Consider the following 19,158-nt stretch of genomic DNA (forward strand, 5'->3'; position numbering starts at 1 on the left):
CAGAGCGACACGGGTGCTGAGAGGGACCAAGGAGCCCAATGCCGAGGCTGCCCCCCCAAACCTGATTGTTTCCTTTCTGGTGCCTCAGGCAGGAATCGAGCACTCCCACCATGGGCTCAGTGTCTTGGTTATCTAAAACAGAGAGCACTCCGGCTCTGATTCGTTAAGATAATTACTTCTACTACTTAAAATGAGGCAAGTCCTCAAGTACCTCACTGTATCAGGGCTGAAGTGCTCAGCACGTTGCAGTGACAGCCCAACATGGTCTTTGGCTAACTGGGCTCAAACACTGAAAATTATGCTAGCTGAAATCAGCATGATGAATCATTTATATGACCAGTTGGGCTTTTTTGAGCTCGCTATTTATTTCTGCTTAGAATTCACTATTTTTTCCAAGTAGTTTTTATGTCTGAAATAATTTACCCCATCATTTTCTTAACTTACTTATTCACAGTCCATGAGCTGGGTGTTTTTTCTATTTGAGCTTTTCAGATAACAAACATATGAGTATGTTACTAGGGTGAACTTGGTTGCAAGCACGTGCTGTCCTGACAAAGTGATTACAATCGCAAATTTGTAATCCACTTTCAGAAGATAATCTGATTTGTGTTCATTTAGAATTTGTTATTTCAGTGAGGTGAACCTGTTTTAGCAGGGGTTGGACTGGATTAACTCCAGAGGCTCCTTCCAAGCCCAGCCTGTCTGTGGCTTTGTGATATTCCTGTCTGAAGCAACACATTAGCAAAAACGAAAAGTTCACAACAAAATCAGCCACCCCATTAAAAATAATTAATTTACAGAAGTATATAGGTGTTTGTTATAAACTATTGGCATGAGGAACTAACACCCACTAATTCTGGTACTACGCTGAGGGACTCTGTGCCAGAACTGTAATCATATATTCCCAAAAACAGACATTAAAGAACATGCATTCCATACGTAAGAAACTCCTTCCATAAGAAAACACCTGAAACTGAAAATACTGCTTAATAGCTAATATTAATTTGAAATAAATTCTTAAAGAAGTCTCCAGAATATTTTACCTAAAAACATGCTTCAGTTCTGCCAGCTCCTTTTCTTTGATTTGCAGGTCATCTTCTAATCGTTCTATGATTATGGCATACGATTCACTAACTTTCTTCTTCCATTCATCTAACAACAAAAAACCCTGATTCAGAAAATGCTTCAAAACATATAGAAAGCAGGAACTCAAATCATAATGTCCCAGTAACCAAAGCACTTGATTTTTAAACATTCAATTGTACACCGTTTCATATACTTTTCTATTAAAGTATGCAATCTTAAAATGTGACAGTTCTTAAACTGTTCTTGCTACAACCATTATAGACAAATATATACTGATTTAATGGACAACTAATACATATGAATCCTTATTAGAAATATTTTTAACTTGAACAAGAGAAAACTTAACCCTTAGGCAGCATTTGTTAGTTCTTATTTCCTAAATCTTAGCATAGACACACAGCACAAAAAGGCTGGAAGTTTAAAGGTTATTCTAATGAAGTGCAAGTTAAATCAACATAATAATATAGGTTAACATGAACTTATAGGACTGCACAAAATTTCAGTTCACTAGCTTTTTGTCTTCTTTCACAGGCTGCCTATGCGACATGGGTTATCCATTCTTCTCGTAAGCCCAGAACAATACAATACCTTATCCCTGACCTCGGGAGCAAATTAGCCATGAGTTATTTCCCGAAATATCATTTGCTTCTTGTAGACAGATGTATGGTATATTGCATTTAAAAAAGCAACATTAATTACCAGTGCAAGTTTGGGTTGGTCTAGATTTATAGTTTCCCATTTGTCCAGTAGATCTTCTTTGTTCCAGCAAAGTTCTTGCAGTAATATGATTCCTTGTTCAAGAGCAGTGACAGTCCTACTGAAAAATACTTTTGATAGTCTCTGGCTAAAAATAAACCCTGTGCCAAACGGAATGTCATGCAACAATGACATGGAGCACAACGGTCTGTGCTGTCAACTGTCAAAAAATAACAAAGGTACCTAAGCAGCTTGCTTAAAACCCCACTGTCTGCTTCAGCAGCAACATTGGTGTTCATCTGCTGAGTACCCAAAACTGGTGATGGGGCAGCTTGGTACCAATCTTGCACAGAAACAGGGACTTCAGAAGCTGGATCCCCATTGCACCATCAGGATCCCTGGGGGTACTGGGGTTTGGGGAGGCCAGGCTGATATCAGCCCAGACATTGGGGGCACAGACAGACCCCAGTGGCTCCCACAGCCAGGCTGGTTCCACACAGGGACCCACAGGCAGACCCCAGTGGCTCCCACAGCCAGGCTGGTCCCACACAGGGACCTGGAGAAGGGGCAGACGCTGCTGTCCTGGGCAGGCAGAACTTGTCTGGGATGGGGAGAACACAACCTTGCAGCTTTGTTGGTGCCCCGGGCAGTGTGTCCAGCCCAGCTGATGCTGTGCTCACCGATGTGTCCTGTTTGGGAGCATTTTGCTCGGACCCAATGTCACAGCAACACAGTAAAAAACCCATGGCCAGTGATAGGTGAACTGAGCTCTGTATATACACGTGCAGACGAACCACGACAAAATTAATCCAGACTGTGTGCACAGATGCATTCCTGTAAGAGCCTGTGCTTAAGAACCATGAAAGATTGTTTGATAACAAAATAACAGTGCTTTTTACTTGCACAAATGGAATCTCCCCAGTCATCTGGTTAGCTCATCTATTGCTTACCCTTCTCACATCCATTTCCCTGTGCTTTCTATCAAACGGAATTACTTTGCACATATTTTCAAGACAATTATGGGATTCATGCTGGTTTCTGTATATGTCACTTTTCCTCCTTTATTTTTTAATTTGTTTGATATACCTATACTTATATGTGTATAAATATATACACATGCACATTTATATATTCAAAGTGTGTTAACTGACCTTGGCAGCCGTTCTATGTACAAGTCCCCACTTTCCTCAGTTAGGGGATTAGAGGCAAGAAATGTAAATATAATGCACATATATAAAATCTTCAGCACACTGCATCCCACTGTAAACAAACTTGTGCTCCTGTGATAGTTCCTGACACAGCTTGAGCTCATCTATTTATTTGAACTGATTTACACATAAAACCAAGGATGCATTTCAGAAGACTTTGAACTGCTTTGACAACATGCCCTGTGATATTCAGCCAAATATTTGCAGAAAGGCCCCAGCCCGGTACCTGATCCTCCTCATCTCGTTGCCAAGCAACAGAAGAGCTGGAGATGCAGCCCGAGGTGGGTATCACCTCCTCTCCTGCTGCTTCGCTAGCTCAGCGCTGCTGGTTTTTCTGGGGTGTCCAAAGCGCAGCCATGACCATGCAGCCGCAGACAGGGTCTGGCCAGCTCTGGCACAGATGCAGCTTGTATGACCCGCAGCCTCATCTGCATCATCATCATGGACCTGGAGGGACCACTGGGAACTGCAGCAGAGGGTGATCTGGTCAGTCAAAGTGAACACAACAGCTTTGCTCACCACTAAATCAGCTTTCAGCTGGATTCTTGAAGCATCCGCATCATAGGTTATGTGAACAATTGAAACTAGAGGGGGGAAAAAAGACAAAAATTAATAAGAGCCTGTTTGCTAAACGGTAGAAAGGGATAACTGCACTGGCTACTATGTGAGGCCAGTTCTAACGAACTTCTATATAAACAGCACTAAAATGTGAAAAGCAACATTTAGCAGTGAGTAAAGACTTCAGATGTAATGTTTACAGACTACTAAGCTGTATGAATTTCTTTGGTTCATTTTTTTTTTAAGTTCTATTGCAGTTTTGTGTTTGGAGAGTGCACCTGTCATGCTTCCTACACGAGAACAATTTATTTTCCCATTTCTGGTTTTAAATGTCCTTCATGAGGAATCTTTAAAGTACAAGTCTTTTGAAACAATCTTTATCTCAAATTAATCAGAACATATCTATATCTATCATTTACTTCAAGAGGCTGTAAGTTGCTCCTATACATGTCAACGTAATTCTCGTGACACTTGGATATGTCACAGAAAATGAAAAGGACACTAAAAGAAAATACATTTTTATGAAGATAAAGTACAAGGAACTCTGTAGCCCACATCATGAAACAGGTGTTTACAATGGTTTCTGTGTGGCAGTGGATTAAAAGCAGTGGGGAGAAGAATAGTACTGCTATTCTTGTTCTCAAACTACTAGAGTGGCATTTGCCCAGGGATTAATTTTCCACATGTGCAGAGAGAAGAAAATGAAGCTGTTCCACTGGTGATTTAGGGACAGGAAGGAGCTGGAACCACTGAGCTCCAGCACAGACTCCCATCCAGGTCCAGAACATTTCTGGGCAGACCCCAGTGATGCCGCAGCTCCCTGTCTATGCTCACGCCCCGGACCCCCTGGCACCCACATCTTTCAGCTGTTCATTTTTAACTCAGCTGCTTTCCCTTGCGTTCTTTTTTAAGTGCCAAATTTCTCAGATTTCAATTTCCTGCCTAAAAGGTTACTGAAATTATCTTCCTCACTCAGATTTCATAGTGCAGTATACACAGTACAGCTAAATCTCTGTTCATTACAGCATGCTTTCAAAGCATTCCGGGAAATCATTAAGATGATGTTCATTATGAGCCCTATTATTGCACTACACAGCAAAGCTAATTAAATAAAGAAAGCTGACATGAATAAAATCATTAAACACTCATCCTGGCTTTATTTGAGCCTGTTCCAGCCCAAGTTGCCTTTGAGGGCAGCTGGAGCCAGGCAACAACGCAGGGGCTGCACCAAACCTGCCTCTGGCTGGGACCGTCACCCACCCCCAACCAAAACCGAACTCCAGCAGGGTCCCACCTGACAGCCACTGTCACGTTGCATTCTTTAATCACAGACTGCAGGAAAACCATGGGACAGAATGCCCTGATGGTCTTGTTTTCAGAATCTGATATTAGAAAACAGCCACCTCACCATTATTGTTATCTTGCTGTTAAGTTTTACTGTGTGGCTTTGCACAGGACTGTTTCCTTGGGACAAATTGATCCCAGCTGGCTGCAAAAGGAAGTAGTTGTCATCTCCCTTCAGAGCAGATGGTGAAAGATTAGCTAGTTTGTAAAACAAAGCAGGAATTTGTACACATATTGAGAGCAGGTCCCGCAGCTCCTGACCCAGCTGCTAGGCGTGGGAGATCCAGACTACAGCCAGACCCCACTGCTGTCCTGGGATTTTTCCCTGGAAGGAACAAACACTGCTTCCAAGGCCACGGTGAATGTCCCTGACCAAGTCCACACCTCAACACTTTCCAAAAGCTGGTCCATCAGCATGCTTTTCCTCATCCTTTTTTCCTGTTTCTTATGTGTCAGAAGCAAATCAATTTTCTATTTATATCCAGATTGCTTTCAGCAATGAAATCAATACACAGTACTTAGGGAATTTAGGATAGATGCAATTGTAACAGTTAAAGTGAAAAACCATGTTAAAAGAATACAACTTCATCTTACATTACTAAACACCCAGAGAGCTGCTCCAGCAGTAAAGCCATCGCCAGAGAAGTCTTTTCAGAGCAAAGTTTGGTCTCCAATGAAAGACACAAACTCTGTCAAACACATTTCTCTCCAAATGTCTTGTATACTATAAGAATAGATAGATCATGCAAATAGAACAACATATAAGCCACAATTTTATGCTCCATGTTCTATGACTATTTTTACTTTGTGACTTTATACATTTGTCTTCAACCTTTATGTTCTCAAATCTACTGCTGTTTATAATGATTTTTAAAAACCTCGCTTTGCTCAGAAATTCTCCTTATTCCTTTGAAGACAACCTCAGCAACTTCCAACCTCCATGTCTAGCCCCTTTTTATTTCTTCTTGCACAGAAGAGATCCTTGGGAAAAATGCTGTGTCTCCTGAAAGGTTTCTCTATCAATGAGGAAGAGACTCCGTGAAAGTTCAGCCAGCTTGGGTGATACTCATGAGACATTACACTTCTGACTTGTAGGTGGGATAACAAAGACGTCATTAGGGAATTCAGTCAGTGGGGAGATAAACACTGTTCTAACAAAACACTAAATAAAACATTAAAATCCATGGATAAATGCAAGAGAAAAAGATGTGTGAAGCTTGCAGTCATATGACAGTGATATAACACACAACACACTCTTAAAAATAACATCAAAAAATTGAAAACGCAGTCAAAATTAGAAATAAGTGATGTTAGGCTTTTTGCCCTGTGCAGCACTCACAGCAGTGGATGGTTCATGGTGCCCCTGCACAGCATCCCTGGTGCCACTGCCAAGACAGCACAATGGGGAACATAGAGACAGCTGAGCTGATCGCAGCAAAAGGAACTTTCCTTTTGGATCAGGCCAGAACAGAAAGTGTAAAGCATGCTTATCCATCTGGAGCCAGGTCTTTGGGACCCACACCTGAAACAACAGCACATCATTAGTGAAGGGTAGAGAAGAGGAACAGAGACCAGATGTTGTTTCTCTGCACCACTCACACCAGTTAACTGCTGGTGTTCACTGGTCTGCAGGAGCACGCAGCATCACTCCAGCGACTCTGACAGCTCAGAGAAATACAACACACAGGTTTTCACAGGGCACATGTCAGTAAATCTGTGGATAACAAACTGCTGCCCAAACTACCAGCTTCCAAACAACTGCCCAAACTACCAGCTTCCAAACAACTAATAGTGAAAAAAAAATAAATCAGTACATCTTGATGCCAGGTTTTGACCCCAATATTATTAGTCACAAGGGAAAGAATGATCTCTCATGCAGCAATTTTTCTTCTGATGAATACCAAGAAAGTATTAAAAAAAAAAAAAAAAGGAAAAAAAAGTATTAGTGTTTAAGACAGGATGTCTTGATTTTAAAAGTACTTTTAATACATTTATCTCTACCTATTTAAAACATTTTAAAAGGCAGCATGAAAAGAGAGAAACATAAGTTATTGCTGTATCATTCCACGTTGCTAGAGCTAGTGTTCTACTTTGAAAAACTTTCAAAGCAGTTTTCAGTCACATTTCTAATTAATTTGTTCTGTATCATATTCTTACTGATAAAGAATACGAAACATAATAATCCATACCCCAAGAAACGTCACCAATTAGTGTTTTCAGAGACCTGAAATATTTCATTAATTATTAAAAAAAGAGTTTATCTGCATTTGCTGCATTATTAATGTTATGCTACAACAACATTGTTAATGCAATTTCTTTATTTCTACTTCAATGGAATCAGAGAACAGATCTGTGTACTTTTCTCTTGTGATTTCTACAAGCTGGGATGTAACCAACCATCCACAAACAAAATGGGAAATTTGTTCAAGTACTGTTCCTTCTACACATCAGACTTCTCCTTTGATCTTTGTAGACAAATTTCATCATAAATTTGCTTCCTAAACTCCAACATGTCTCCCACATCTTTGTAGGCGAGCATTTCTTCAACAGACAAGAGTGTGAAGCCATTCAACGCAAAAGCTGACATTTGCTGCACAGAATTCAACATTTTTAATGACATCCTGGCGGATTCACTTAAGGTGGAACACACAGGAAAAATCCTGGCGGTCCAGAGCCCCAGCCGGGAGCTCCCGCTGGAGAAGAGCTGTTCCGAAACCTGCAGTCCCCAGAGGTGCAGGCACTGCGCTAAGCTGGCCCCACAGAACCGCAGCAAGTGCACATCTGACAGCAGGTCCACGGTCCTCTTCAAGTCGTCTTCCACGCCGAACACCATGCTGACGTACTGCACTTGGCTGCTGATTTTCACACTCAACGAGGTCAGAAAGCAGTGTGAGGGGACGTCTGCCTTCCAATCGATCTGCGACCCACTGATAATGCAGCCGCTCCCCACTGAGACCTCGGGCCCGATCCTGGAGTACTCAACGATGGAGCCGGGTCCCAGGCAGCACCCGGGCTGGGCCACGCTCTGGATGACACTCACTGACTGACCCAATGTCCCGGGCTCCCCGCAAGAGATGCTAAAAGCCACAGGCAGCAAGTCGAGCTCAAATCTCAGCTTGCTATCGGATGTAAAATGAAACAAATACTCTTGAGTAGTTCCGATGTGATAGAACTTGGAGTTGTTCAAGACTATAACGTTAAGTGCGGCTCCTTTCAGGAGGGAGTACAGCTTCTGCCGCACCTCTGCCAGCTGCGATCCCTCGCCTGCCACGTTACCTGTGCTTTTTGTGTAATCTGGAGTGGCCCCAGGTCCCAGGGCCTGGAGGAAATCACCGTATGCATCTATTTCACAGCAAACAGTGCCCATCTGTTTATAAAACATCAGTAACTGCTTTGCAATGCTGTGGTCCATGTAGAAGATGCTGTCTGTGTACACACACTCCGAGTTCCCTCTTGTACACACTGCACCACGCTCCCGCATCGTCCCCACGTCGGGCTTGTGCAGGAACTGGCGGCAAGACGCATATTCCAGTCCTCCTTTCCCCGTGAAACCACGCAGATCCAGAACAAACACCCCGTGAGTTGTCCCAACAGTCAGATCTGAAGGGTGAGCTAGCGCGGTAAACCCAGGTCTATCAAACGTGACCGTTTCTGCAGCTCCAGTGCTATAAAGTTCTATGTCATCTGAACATGTAACGAGAACTCCTGGCTTCATGTGAGCAGGGAAATCGATGTACATGGCGAGCTTCAGCTCCAGCATCTGGTACACGGGATCCCCAAAAGGCAAAGCCGTGAAAATCTTTCCCAGGGCACTTGCATTTGGCAAACGTTGACTGTAACCGCCTTGAAGAAAAAGACATTGTTAGTTACACAGAGACAACACATATAAGTAAGCAAAATCTAAACCTATATCGCTATTTTACATATACACAAAGGTTTAAAAATAACCCCAAACTTAGTCATGTACCGAGTATTCCTCAAAAAAATGATACAAGTAAAAAAAAAACAAAAACAAAAACCAAAGACCATGGATCATTCTTCTTCAAACATTTCTCAAAGCAGATCTGACCTTACGTCCAAAAATTAGCATGCCTTAAATAGCTTGTATTAAAATTGTGGCTGATTTGTTACCTCTAGTTTGCATCAGAGCTGGAATAAGGACCACCTGTCTGTAGTTAAAGTACAGAAAGCAAATGACACCTGCTTGGCACTTTAAAAAAAAAGGAGGGCCCCTGCCTCCCCCCACCCCCCCAACAGGAATTTTGTCAGATAAGTCAAATAACCAGCAGTTTGGTCAGGTGACATGTTTTTACCTCGTTTCTTCTCTGCAAAACTGTTTTCCCTTTTTTTCTGACTACCGGGGTAAGAAGGCAAGCTCAGTGTGACCCCAGGGCCCTGCCAAGGCGGCCAAGCCCCTTCAATGGGAATTTCTAAGCAGAACGTTATGCAGATACTCTTAATTACACTTCTTTCCCCATGTTTGATCCAACAATTTCAGTGCCTGAAGTATCAATCTAAATTCAAATTATCAGATCAGACACATTCAGGATTACTTTTCTGAACTGTATTTCCAAACTCTGACTCCTCCTTTGCCATCATTTTATTTTTAGAAGGAAAAAAAAAAGTACAACTTTAGAGTGTAAAATGTAAAACAGAATTCACCAGAATGGATGAGCAGCACAACAAAAGATGTCCATTTATCACCATACAGATCTTCCAGGCATTGAAGAACATGCAGTGTTGATCCACCATTTCCTAAAGGAAAAATAGGTTAGCAGGTGCTGAAAAGAGCACCAATAGTATCTGCACCAGCACGTGAAGCGTACTGGGATCTGGTGCTGGGGTAGGGTGATCAGAAACTGCGTTTTAAATGTGCCTTCTGCTTTAGAAATTAACTCATCATTTACTTTTTAAAAAGAAAATGGTTTGAGATATTGTTATGTACTCCTATAACTTAAAATTGCTAGATTTCCAAAAATTAATCTCTGCCTGTTATTGTATATTGCATATAGGCTACTGAGATTAGTTACTGTCCACATCAAAGTGAACAGAAATTGAGAATTACAGGGAGATATTATGGACACTTACACCACTTTCTTCTAGGTTTGTGCTGTGCATTGGGTAAGATATTAAAACATTTTTTTCAATATAAACAATCAGGTTAAGGTAAGCAGTATTAATCTATGAAAAAGATGTGTGATACAGTGATGCTCTGTATTCTATGAGATACACTTAAAAGAGCCACACATATCATCACTACACACCCATACAAACCCATAGGCGGCTCTGACCCCCCGCACCCTCCTGCTCTGCTCCCCCGCACACCCCGCGACTCTGACCCCCCCCGCGACTCTGACCCCCCCCGCGACTCTGACCCCCCGCACACCCCGCGACTCTGACCCCCCCGCGGCTCTGCTCCCCCGCACACCCCGCGACTCTGACCCCCCGGCTCTGCTCCCCGCACCGCCTGCCCTGTTCGCGGCAGCCCCGCCCGCGGCCCGGCCATGGGGCCCCCTATCCCCGCGCTGTTCCCACCAGAGCCCGGACCCGCCGCCCCGCCGCGCACCGATCTTAGCTCCGGGCGGGTCGGCGAACACGTGGTAGCGGGCGCCCCGCGGGAGCTCCCCCCGCCGCAGCTTCTCCGCCAGCTGCTGCCGGTAGGCCCGCGCCTGCTCCTCGTCCGCCGCCGTCACCGCCACCACGTCCCAGAACTCGCCGGGCCGGGCGGCCTTCCCTGGGGGCAGAGCGGACCCGCGTCAGGGACACCCGTCCAGCCGAGCGCTCCGCAGCCCCGCGCCGGGTCCCCTCCGCCCCACCTCTGAGCGCCGCGAACCGCGCCAGCCGCCGGGCCGTGTCCTCCCGCCGCGCCGCGCTGCGCTCGCCCGCCGGCATGGCCGCGCCGGGGCCCGGGAACCGCCGGGGAGGCGGCACCGGAGCGCCCGACCCGGAAGAACCGCGCGGGGAGCCTGGGCGGAGCGGGCGCCCGGTCTGCAGGTCGGCCCCGGGCGGAGCAGGGGTGTCCGGGTGGGCCCCGCTGGAGCTGCGCTCAGCCCCTGTAGGGTCGGGCGGAGCAGGGGGTGCGGGCGGGACACTCACCTGGGGCCCGGGCGAGCGGGTACAAGCCGGGACAGCGCGGAGCGGGTGGGTTTCCCGGGGCTGAGTCCGTTGTGTTGTGTGTTTGTAGAAACTGATCACTGTTTTGAGGCACAGGTTACACCTCCGTGGCAGCGACAGGAGAGAGCAGGATGAGCTGATTGCCGGTTTGGTAACCTAATTAAGAACGGAACCCTAATTGCCCGTGAGCTGGTCTGTTCCAGTCTCCCTCGCCCACCTCTCAGTTAATTGGCCGCGGGTCCCCGGCCCGGGGTGCGCTGGGCTGAGCGCACAAGAACCCGCCGCGGGGTCGCTCCCTGTGGGTAATTAACGATCTGATGATCCTGGCGCCGGTCACGCAGCCGGGAGCGCTTCCCGCTGCAGTTCTGTGCTCTGGATACTGTGATTTGTAGTCTGTAGACTTGATCTGGCTCCCTGACCTCGGAGTCTGCTGAGTCTACAGGTACCAAATACAAACAGATGGAAACGAAAGGAGGGCTTGTCTTGAAAAGATCTCATATATAAATCTTACAATAAAAAGTAGCTGTAAAAGTGCTATCGGAGCTGCTGGAGAAAGGATTTTAGGAAGGTAGAAAAAAAGGTTATAAAAGAATCCATGGTTTTCGTGATTGTAAACCGCTGACAGATAAGATTAAAAAGGTGAATACTGCTGTGTGATCAGTTGGAGACCCGTCTGTGATGCATGTGATAACAGCCTTGATGAGAGCAACGTACACTGCAAAGATCTATGTGATCCTTCTGTGTGTTCTCAAGTTAATAAGGAACATGGTATATTTTGTTGAATCTGTAATTTTGCTCTGTTCTTTTGCATTGTGTTTTCATTGTTGACAACAACTAAATTGCCCTCAATGAGAAGAAGATCCTGGTTACCAGGCCCAGCTTTAAAGATGTCAGGTTTAGTTACAGCAGGTGAAGTGTCACTGCTGCTTACAGTTGTTTTGTTTTGTTTTGTTTTTTAATACTGTTTTCCCCTTTCTTACCTTCTGACTAATGTAGCACTAGTGACGAATCCAGTCAATTGTCTGTGTTTCATGAACCCTATTTAAAATTGCATCAGTCCAGTTGCATTAAAGAGTTCTCTTTAAGCAAACGTTTTCTATTTGAAGTCAGAAGAATGAGTGATTCTTAACAAAGCCGGGCACCCTCGCACACTCACCAGCAAGTTTTCCTGTGTCACATTCCTCATGCGTAATTTAGTGGCCAAGGGAGAATTCCTGGCTTTCTGAATTGGAAAAAAAGGAGTTGAAACCAGGAAATCATTTTATTGTGTTATGGTAGATTCCCTCTTTTTAATTGTGCTCTTGATCCATCCTTGACTCGTCTGTCTGTATATAATAAATCAGTTTGAGGTGTCTTTTATAACTCATATATTTCGCTCAATAGTGACACAGTTTTCACAGTGTGATTAAAATACATGCTAATTTACAAGTCATTTAGGAAACTACTAGAGATACAAAGTAATTAATGGTTTACTGACAATAATACTAATTTATTTTTAACTGCAGCAAGCCTTTGAAGCTATAATTGGGGCCCTAATGCTTGCAATGAAGTATTGCTGAGGAATTCATTTATATTAAACCCTGTAGCACCTGCCTGAGGAATTAATTTATATTAAATCCTACTTGCACTGCTCTTGCTGTGGCGTGGGGCTGGTCCTGATGTCCCCATGTCCCCGTGTCCCCTGTGTCCCCAGTGTCCCTATGTCCCTGCTCTGTGTCCCGGGGTGGCTGGAGGGCTGAGCTCTGCTCAGTGGTCCTGTCTTGGGGGAGGTTTGTGATGAGGGCTGGAAATCAAGTTTGTTTTGGAGCTGATGGTACTGATTGTTTCTAAATATTACGGCCTTCAGCGTTTGTTTGTGTTCTGTTATGAAAACGTTTGGATACAAACATGACAATTGCGCTGATGCTTATAAAACATACAGCCATGGTTACACAAATGTTGATAAGATGGTAATTATTATCCATTCAGTTGCAAAAAAGTGACTGTCTAATTGTGTTTAGTTCTTGATACCCATCCTCACGTTCATGCTGCATGTGTGTCATGTTGTGCATCGTCTGCCAGGATAATAACTGTCATTAGGTATTAGGTGCTTGGATATGTACTGCAAATAGCAGTTAGTGAAACTGCACTAACAAGGAAGCAGTTAGCAGGTTAATACACAATTCTGACGTATTAACCTTGGCGAGTCCTGCCCTGGGCGATCTTCCCTGAAGATCCCTTGTCCTGGGAGGGGACAGGCTGATCCTTTTTAATCTAGCCTTGATTAATTATTCACGCTGCTCCAAAGTGCTAGCAGTGGAAAGCACGGAAAACCGTGCAGAAGAAGGGGCGCTGTATTTTGTTTGTATTGCTTTTTATGGCAGCGCGCAAGGAGAAAAGCCGAGGCTCTATAGTGATCTGAGAAAGAGAATGCTGGTTTTGTAAAATAATCCCCTACAAAAATAACTCAGTCTTGTATATGGTCATGCTGTGAGAATTTTCTTTGTAAATAAAGTTAAACAGACACTATTTTAGTCGAGTTACATCAGGATTATAAAACCAGGAAAATTGGATTTGAAGTGTGAATATAGAAGATGGAATATATGGTTTCACATAAATGTGATGCATAATTTCAAGGGAAATATTGGAGGCACTATTGTGCCAGTAGAGAAGGAATACATGTTAAATATGAACATGCAGAAACATCATTTGTATTATTATCTTCTACTTGTATACAATGTTATGCAGTGAATTTTGCACTGTCAGAAGATTTTTTAAAGTCTGTTTTAAAAAGCAGCTACTGTAGGAAGTTGTGAAACTTTCAGGAAATTATTCATTTTTACTTACTTTGTAGAGTTTAGGGTATAGAAATTGTGTATTTGTGTATTGTGTGTTTGAACAGGCAGATTTTGGGAGCTGATGGCGTGGGGTGCAGAGGACAACATGACCAAGTCGTGTTTCAAAGCACAGTGATATTTAATTCAACACAGCAAGGCAGTAACTTGTCTTACACAATAGATCTGTCATCAGCAAATGCTAAATTCTAACAAACACCATGATCGTGCATTTTTATATTCCAAAGACTGGTTTTAATGCTGTATTGTCTTCTTCGTGGTTCCTCTGAAGATGGGGAGCACTGGTACAGAGAATGGAGTGCAGTTTGTGCTTTGCAGCGGTACCAGGTTTGGCAGCGAGGGTCCCCCTGGGGGACGCTGCCCCACAGCTCTCTTTTTGTGGTGGTTCTGCTCCGTCAGATGGTGCCGGAATCTGCCTGGTTAATTCGGAAAAGAGCGACCTGGCTGGAAGGTTGGACTCGGTTCATTTTGCTCCCGCTCAGAGCATGACCAAGGCAGCTGCTCCGCTTGGATGCTGCACAGGGTCACAGTGGGTACCTTGATGGGGAAGAGCAGCCAGGGTCTTCAAGGGTTTCTTGAAGAAAAACAATGAGGAATTCAGAAAACTCTTGGAGAAGAGGTCTTGAGAAGGGAAAGAGCTTTACAACAGCGTCAACTGAAAACGTCAAGATCATTGAAGATGTGAGGCAAAGGCGTACTCGGTTCTTGGGCAGCAAGAAACAAAAACATTTGAGTGTTCACGAAGTGTCTTCAGTGCTTGGCGTGTTCCTTTGACATGGGCTTGGTGAAGAATTGACAGAGGGAAGGTGAAGATACCATAAAGAAGAGCCAAAGAACTGTTGAGGAAAACAGAGGACAAATTAATAAATATTAGCAGTCGATATACAATTTTAGGGATGGAAAGTATGTCTCTGAACACTCCACACTGCAAATGGGGCTGTGGGGATGGCGCCTGTGCGCCCATCCTGGCTGCAGAGACCCTGCAGGGCTGTGCTGTGCTGGGAACAGAGCAGCAACTCCTCTTTACTTGGCATCAGAAATATCTATACTCTGCCATGCTGCTGCTGAAAATATTTGCTTAGTAGTATCTTGCTTGGGTTAGACACAAGCACTTTATTTCTGTGTTGCACAGTGTGTTGAATTGAACACAGAATTGAAATTAGTGATGCAAAACTTTAAGTGTTTCCTAACTTAAGTTATTATTAGTATGAAAAAAAATGACTCAAGCATGTATTTTAGAATATATCCTGTTTCGGTTAACGTAAGATTTTGAAAGGTTAATTTTTTTAAATGTATGGTGAAAGTAAATTGCTTAATGCAATTTTTTGCTATACACAGAAATTGCTTTTTTATCACTTTATTTATAAGTAGTCTGTTTAAAGGCACTTTAGAAGTTGCCATTTTCTCTGAAAATTGACTTAAAAATAAATGTGAAGTTCTGTGTTTGTTGGATCTGAGAGACTGGAGAATCCACTTCCATTCTGTGTTTCATAGTGTTTGTAAAAGTTCTGTAGCAAGTGACAGCCATGTCACTGAGTCCTTGATTTGTGACCTCCGTGTCACCAAGGCCATCAGCTGTGCTCTGTTGATTTATGCTGGTGATTAATAGTAAATTAATAAACTATACATAAAACATCATTAAGAGCTGCTCACTCCCCTGAAGCTGTTTATTCTTCAGTCTAAGCGGAATGAGAAACAGTGATGGTGTTACAGAAGATAAATCAGTTAGAGACATGGGGGATGCTGGGTTGGTCTGGGTTGTCTGGTGGAGGTGAAGAGATGCTGGTCCATGAGTTGATGCTGGTCCATGAGAGAGAGATGATGGGCTGTGAGAACCTCTGCAGAGGGTCTTGCTCTGACAGGAAGCTGATGCTGTGGGCAGATTGGGAGAATGAGTAAGTTGAAGTTGTTTAAGCAGCGCAATTTGCTGTGAAAGCAGCCCGCTTCAGTTCGTGGTCCATCACTTGCAGCCATGGAATCAGATGGGACGGGTGTCTCTGCAACAGGCAGCCAGAAATGATGGGCTTCATGTGGGAATCACAGAATTCAAGTTGGTTCTGTTATCTAGATGGTTGGACTAGATAACTAACAGTGTCTTTCTAGCTGTATTCACATCATTGGTGGTATTACAAAAAAACGGGAATACAGTTCAGAATATCTGCCTTTAAATAGCCTTTTTTTTCCCCCCTAAAATTAGTGTTTTGGGATAGAATCAAGTAACTTTTTAGCAATACATCATTTGGTTAGGAAGAGCTTTCATAAGAATGTAGATAATGTATTTTGTAAAAGTCATATGTTAGATGAATCTTAAATATTTTACAAGCTGTGCCTGAAACGTCTTTGCTGTGCTTAGTTACCAGCTGAAGGTAATATCTGGAATTTATTGGAGAAAAAGCAATTGAAATACTCAGCATAAGATAAATGATCTTTTTAGCTGGAGTATAGAGTCCATAATTACAGTATGAACAGATTAGGAAAAATAACGTTCCGTCATATCTCCTGTTCAGCATTTGCAGAAATTCTGTGTATTTATTTAATATTTAAATAGCCCATCTCCAAGAGCGTTTTCATTGTTTGATGTGGTTGAGCAGTTCTCTGACACCTTCATCATTCATCTAGATTATTTTTGCAGACATGCAATATTTTAAAATTCTGTCCTTTTATCTGCCAAGCATTTTTACCCAGGCATTTTGTTAAACTGCTAATGAGTCCCACGGGGCAATATGTTTAAATTAAAATACATTAATACTTGTTATAAATAAATAAATTAAAAAAACCACAGTGCAACAACCAACCCCCCCAGTTGTCTCATACATAAATGTAAAGCTGACCTGTACGGTCAATGGCAGGTGAGGTCTGAGGCTGCCTCCTTCAGATCCCTTCAAAACCATTTTTGCACCAATACTTTTACCTGAATAATCTGTAACTATCTGGCTGTGGTTATTCAGTAGTGAATATTTGAGTGAAGGACTTTTCCTTCCCTTTGTACTTTTCCTCTTTGGGCATCATCTGCTATTGTTTTCTTCCCAGATTCATTTGACGGAGATTATTCTGTTTATTTCTTCCCCCAGTGCCGTCTTTTAACAGATATATTGAATTTACAGATGAACCCATGGACAGCTCTTATTTCTGTAAGCTCTTTTTATAACATAATACCTTGTGCTTTTCAAAATGCTTCGTTCTAGACCTTATTGCCATGTCTTTCCTGTCCTCCCTATGTTCTGTAGTTCTAGTTAAATATTTTGGCTTTCCTTTATCCAATGCCAGAAAAGCTGCGTTGTCTGAATAGGAAAGGCTGGTGGTTCCCTAATACAATAACAACAACCACCACCACCACCACCACCACCACCACTACTACTACTAGGACTACTACTACTGCTACTAATGATGATGATGATGATGATGATGATGTGTGTCTCCTGAGGCAGCAGTAAGGGCTGTACACAGACCCCATCCTTGAGGAACACAAGCTCCGAGGTGCAGTGGGTACAAGCTACTGCAGTGAGTTTTCCTCCTATGATGGGGCAAACAAAGTACTGAGGCGTATTTGTTAATTTTTTATTTACAGTCCTAGCTTGTTTGCCACTGGTTTAGATCTAGTCTTTCTGTATATGCTTAATGTTAAGCCACAGAGTTAGTCCTTTTGAATTCAGCAGAGCAACTGTAAGGAAGTAAAGTTGATGCCCTCTCAAGGTTTTTGGGGAAAAACACTTAAATTTTGCTTGATTAAGTTATACTTTCCAGTAGATGGCAGCATCTATTCAGTATTCATTTTTTTAAAAAAAAAAGTAAAATCTTTAGAAAGTATGAAGGAAATGCTCACAGAAGTCCACAATATAATCTTTACAACATTGTTTACAAGTATCTATTTTTGATATAATCACTGAATATTTGGTAACTGTTGGTCCTGATGTTAATAAATCCTTTCAGAAATTGCCATTGAGAAGCACACTGTAGGTGCTCAGTAGAGGAAATCCAGAGAAGTGTGCAGTGAGTGGAGGACAATCTCTATTTCTGGCTGTTGGGAACCTTCCAGGCCTGACGCTGAATTGGGCAGGTGGGTGCTGAGCTGTTTCCTCCCCAGGAAAATGAAGACCCATGACCGACATTTTAGTCTACAAGTGATGTTGTGGTCAGGGTTTGGTTCAAGCTCCCCAGGATCAAACGCGCATTGAGAATCGTCGTATTTTTGTGGTTTTTCCTGCAGCCCACATTGCAGGGCTGTGTAAATCCCACGGATCCCAGCCTTCAGCTGTAGCATCGCTGGGGACTCTCACCCCATCAGCTCCAGCCTGTAACTTCGGACTTGAATGGAAATGAGGGGTTTTGTAAGGAAACCTTGTGTGCTTTGCATTCTCTAGGTGTGCTCCATGAAAAAGTGATGCTAATGCAAGAAGACATGAATGATTATTTTGTACCGCTCTTGGCAGTACTTTCAATATTCTTATTTTCTGTTTATTGCCAGCACTTTCCTTTCCCCTTTTCAATACAGTACTTTTTTTCTTTAATACAAAGCTTTTGTTTCTGTTCACTTATTTATTATAAATACACTATTCTGCTACTGGTTGCACTAATGTCCTTTGGGGACTTATTCCTTCAAAGATGGGGAAGGAAAGAAGGAAAGAAAAGAGATTTTTCTTCTGCTTTTTGGGCCGGTCGGAGCTGCCCGCACAATGGGCTGCTTGGCAGCGTCTTTTATGAAGACTCCTCCAGAAACCCACGCTTCGTACCACTGTATCAGCCACTCCAGTTTTGGGGTTGCAGGACAGTGACCTGGACACCCAGAGCTGTGTGTGATTTTCCACACGTCCTTGCTGGTGGCCGAGGTCACTTGTGCTGGACAGCACATGGGTGTCCTGGGTGACCCCGCACCTCCTCGCTGTCAGCGCTTTGCCCACGGGACATCACTGCCATGTCACAGGCACTGTCACCACTCCTGGAACAGGGTCACTTGCTGCATCTGTCCAAACCCCACGTGTGCAAGTCCATCCCGTCCGCCCAGCATGAGTCAGCTGGGTTTGCCGTGCTGGAGCATCCCTCATGTGGAACGCTGTACAGACAGCCACATGTCATCGGTTCACTGGAAACCCCTGTGTTCTGTGGTGCTTTTCAGACCTGCACCTGTGTCTCCAAACGCTCTGCCGTCCGTGGCCCTGGAACCGTGCGGGGCAGACAGGGTCACTCAGCGTTCAAGGATGGATAACAAGGCAAGGACAAATGTCTGCACTTGCACGATGCTGCGGTTAGGGCTGATATACTGAGGCTGGTTAATACCTGGCCTGGGGAGTTAGAAGCAGCTTGTGTCTTTATTGTTTGTT

General features: G+C 43.6%; 2 protein-coding genes and 1 long non-coding RNA gene across 9 annotated transcripts in view; 1 reads left to right on the forward strand and 2 right to left on the reverse strand.

Moving 5' to 3' along the window:
* Positions 1 to 6,707, reverse strand: part of TNNI3K (TNNI3 interacting kinase) — a 53,294-nt gene extending 46,587 nt beyond the window's left edge. The window contains exons 1-4 of one of the 5 annotated variants that reach the window (XM_065071906.1): positions 6,232 to 6,707; positions 3,217 to 3,574; positions 1,786 to 1,900; positions 1,044 to 1,152 (exon numbers count right to left, since the gene is read on the reverse strand). In XM_065071906.1, coding sequence (XP_064927978.1) covers positions 1,044 to 1,152; positions 1,786 to 1,825 — 149 coding nt within the window. In that variant the 5' untranslated portion in view covers positions 1,826 to 1,900; positions 3,217 to 3,574; positions 6,232 to 6,707. Of the gene's footprint in view, positions 1 to 1,043; positions 1,153 to 1,674; positions 3,575 to 6,231 lie in introns of all 5 variants that reach the window. The other 4 variants (XM_065071910.1, XM_065071908.1, XM_065071905.1 and 1 more) reach the window with 4 other exon arrangements.
* A 149-nt stretch (positions 6,708 to 6,856) lies between these two features.
* FPGT (fucose-1-phosphate guanylyltransferase) lies at positions 6,857 to 10,870 on the reverse strand. Its single transcript, XM_065071911.1, has 4 exons — positions 10,709 to 10,870; positions 10,459 to 10,626; positions 9,555 to 9,647; positions 6,857 to 8,735 (listed from the first exon to the last, which is right to left on the reverse strand). Exons 1-4 carry the CDS (start codon positions 10,782 to 10,784, stop codon positions 7,333 to 7,335), a joined length of 1,740 nt encoding a protein of 579 aa, XP_064927983.1. The 5' UTR covers positions 10,785 to 10,870; the 3' UTR covers positions 6,857 to 7,332.
* The window catches only part of LOC110363684 (uncharacterized), a 58,425-nt gene continuing 50,014 nt past the window's right edge, over positions 10,748 to 19,158 (forward strand). For all 3 annotated transcript variants that reach the window (XR_010474249.1, XR_010474250.1, XR_010474251.1), the window contains exon 1: positions 10,748 to 10,886. This is a non-coding gene — a long non-coding RNA (uncharacterized LOC110363684). The remainder of the gene's footprint in view (positions 10,887 to 19,158) is intronic.

Source organism: Columba livia, chromosome 8, assembly GCF_036013475.1.
Source record: "Columba livia isolate bColLiv1 breed racing homer chromosome 8, bColLiv1.pat.W.v2, whole genome shotgun sequence".
NCBI classification, from domain to species: Eukaryota; Metazoa; Chordata; class Aves; order Columbiformes; family Columbidae; genus Columba; species Columba livia.

Bases quoted from the DNA above. Each gene is read 5' to 3' on its own strand.
- FPGT (XM_065071911.1), bottom strand. From the start codon at position 10,784: ATGCCGGCGGGCGAGCGCAGCGCGGCGCGGCGGGAGGACACGGCCCGG. The intron at 10,627-10,708 runs GTGGGGCGGAGG...CTCTGCCCCCAG, and splicing joins GCGGTTCGCGGCGCTCAGAG to GGAAGGCCGCCCGGCCCGGC. The intron at 9,648-10,458 runs GTGCGCGGCGGG...TTTTTCCTTTAG, and splicing joins CCCGCCCGGAGCTAAGATCG to GAAATGGTGGATCAACACTG.